The sequence below is a fragment of the Phaseolus vulgaris genome, chromosome 11, assembly GCF_000499845.2.
Source record: "Phaseolus vulgaris cultivar G19833 chromosome 11, P. vulgaris v2.0, whole genome shotgun sequence".
Taxonomy (NCBI): domain Eukaryota; kingdom Viridiplantae; phylum Streptophyta; class Magnoliopsida; order Fabales; family Fabaceae; genus Phaseolus; species Phaseolus vulgaris.
In genome coordinates this window covers 22,074,310-22,076,785 of record NC_023749.2, presented here as the reverse complement: position 1 = coordinate 22,076,785, position 2,476 = coordinate 22,074,310, and the positions used below count along the sequence as shown (strand labels likewise).

The 2,476-nt window shown below is 49.0% G+C and overlaps 1 protein-coding gene across 1 annotated transcript; it reads right to left on the bottom strand.

Annotated features, from left to right (window-relative positions):
• Positions 1–847: 847 nt before the first annotated feature.
• LOC137836904 (uncharacterized) lies at positions 848–1,615 on the bottom strand. The gene has a single exon (XM_068645687.1). The coding sequence runs from the start codon at positions 1,613–1,615 to the stop codon at positions 848–850; it is 768 nt and encodes a 255-aa protein (XP_068501788.1).
• Positions 1,616–2,476: the final 861 nt, after the last annotated feature.

Here is a 2,476-nt window from a genome sequence, read left to right as displayed (position 1 = left end):
CCAGCGTCTGATGTTTAGAACGTTACACCTTGGTGTTTTCAAACACCCTGAGGATGATACGACGTCGCGGTAGCAGGCCTCTCCTCAGTCGTGGGCACCAAACGCAAAAAGATAAGGGCTGAGTTGCCCTGGTGTTTTAGACACTCCATGGACGATACGGTACTATTGTTTAGACCTTCCCATGGGCGTGGGCACCAGAGCGCGACTTTTGTCCCAAAGTATTTAGACACGCTGAGGACACCCAGAGCAGGTCTCTCCTCGAGCGTAGACACCCAGCGCAGGTAGGATAAGTCCTCCGCGCCTTCCAGCGATGTTGAGGCCACAGAAGAACAGATAAGTCCTCCTCGCCCTTGAGCGATGTCGAGGCCAAAAAAGAAGAGACTCCCCTTTTCATCCTAAATCGATGAGAAAGTCAGTACTGCCTTCGGCTACGAGTGCCCTGGGCCCAAGAAAGGTAAGTAGGAATCAGGTTGAAGATTTCACAAGTTCAGAGGGAAAAAGAAATTCGAATATTAAGAAGAAGCGTAGAAGTGTGAGTCATTTAAAGGGTGTGTCTCACGCGAGAAAGAATAAGAGGGAGAGACACGCGCTACCTAAAGAGTAAAGGCGAAGCAACCAAGAAATACATTGAAGGCAAGTACCAGTTGGGCCTTTGACATAGAAAAGAAAGCAGAAACAGATAAAAGCGCAAGAGAAGTTAGAAGCGGACAAGAATGTGAAGATAAAGTTTAAATAGGCATTAAAGTAAATCAAAGGTTATAATTACAAGTCAAGGTTCATAACGATTACAAGTTAAACAAAAGGTAACTATGTACACATAAGACGTTTTTTTGAAACAAGGAGAAAGTTATTCCTCGGAGGCCTCCAAAGGCACAAGCTTGCCGTCGACCACTTCATTGAAGGGGCTGCATTGAGAGACATCGATGCCGGGGTTTGCACAGGCAGCTTGAACAAGGGCCTCTGCGAACCCATTGGTGAAACCGGTGGCAGCCTCCCCTATCAGCTTCTCCTCCGCAACTTTGAAGTTGGCGGCTTGAGCGGTCATCTCTTGGTCCTTGGAGGCCAGGGCAGAGGTCAACTCTTGGACTTTGGCTTGGAGGGAGGCATTCTCAGTGGTTAACCGGGAACACTCATCAGTTTTGTTCGCAAGAGCGACCTCCGTCTTCCCCAGCTTCTGCTCCCGGTCCACACAATGGTCCTCGAGTTTCTTCTGATATGCTTTAGAGGTTTCTGCAGTCGCCTCAAGATCAGCGATCTTTGTGCGAAGGGGGACCACTTCATTGAGAAGCCCTGCCTGGGCTTGAGCCACCTCGTGCAGCCGTTTGTTGGCCTCCTCCCTCGCTTTCTGCGCCACCCTCAACGACTCTTTGTACGCACCCTCTTGACGCCCCCAATGGGCAGTCAACCTCTCTTTCTCCTCTTTTAGAGAAGAAACCTCCTTCTCCAGTGCTCGAAAGGCGAAGGCTTGGGCAGCTTTGGCTCTGGACTGCTTGTGCCAAGAGTAGGCGCAAGACATGAAGACGCCCATATAATAGTACATGCTCTCTCTCTGGGGCTCTTCAGTTTGGCTACCAGGAGATCCCGTGCTCAGAAATCCCCTTAATGACTCTTGCATGGGAAGAGGAAGTTCTGGGGCAGGTGGAAGAACGCCTACGGGTTCAGCTTCAAACCCTCTCTCCTAATGCACTGATTGAGGAGGGGAAGTGGCGCTCGGTGGATCCTCCCTTAAGGACTCAGCCCCATGAGAGGAGGAAGTAGCGGAGGTAACCATCTGAGGGGCATGCTGGGTTCTCTGTCGCTTGAAGACATGCCCCTCAGCAGAGTCCTCATCATCAGAAACAACCTCCACCACCCTCTTACCCTTATCAAGGGGGGCTGAGGAAGCACTCGCCTCAACCAACGCGAGAGGCACGGCTGCTGATGCCATTTCATGTGTTCTTCTTGAATCAAAGTAGTAAAAAGTGATGCGGAAGCAATGGGTGAGTGAAACAAAGCCCTCCTAGGAGTTGTGTTGGCTTTGAAGGTGCATGATGAGTGTGGTGTTTGAGTGGTTCGGCCAGCTCAAGGGAGAAAGGTGAAAGGATTGAAGTTTATAGCCTAGATTTCTAGGAGAAGTAAAGCTAGTGCACAAAAATGGCAGCATAACAATACTCAATTAAACTTGAAAATACAAGGTGTAGGCTCCTCCTTTTATAGGCTAAGGAGGACCATAATGCAACCCTAATGCTAACCAAATGAAATGTAAATGTGAAGCACATGGGTGCACATGGCACATGGGTGCACAAATGAGCACATGGGGAGGGGTGTGTCTAGTTTTTATGCTCACCCCCCTCCATGGTCTTTCTAGAATGTTCACACAAATATGCTTTCTACACTACTCTAATTACTAAGCACCCCTAATGGGCCTTTATGTAACAATTACAAAGGTCTTCTCTTCCCAAAACCCTAGCTTTGACCCATGTGTATGTGAAGCTAG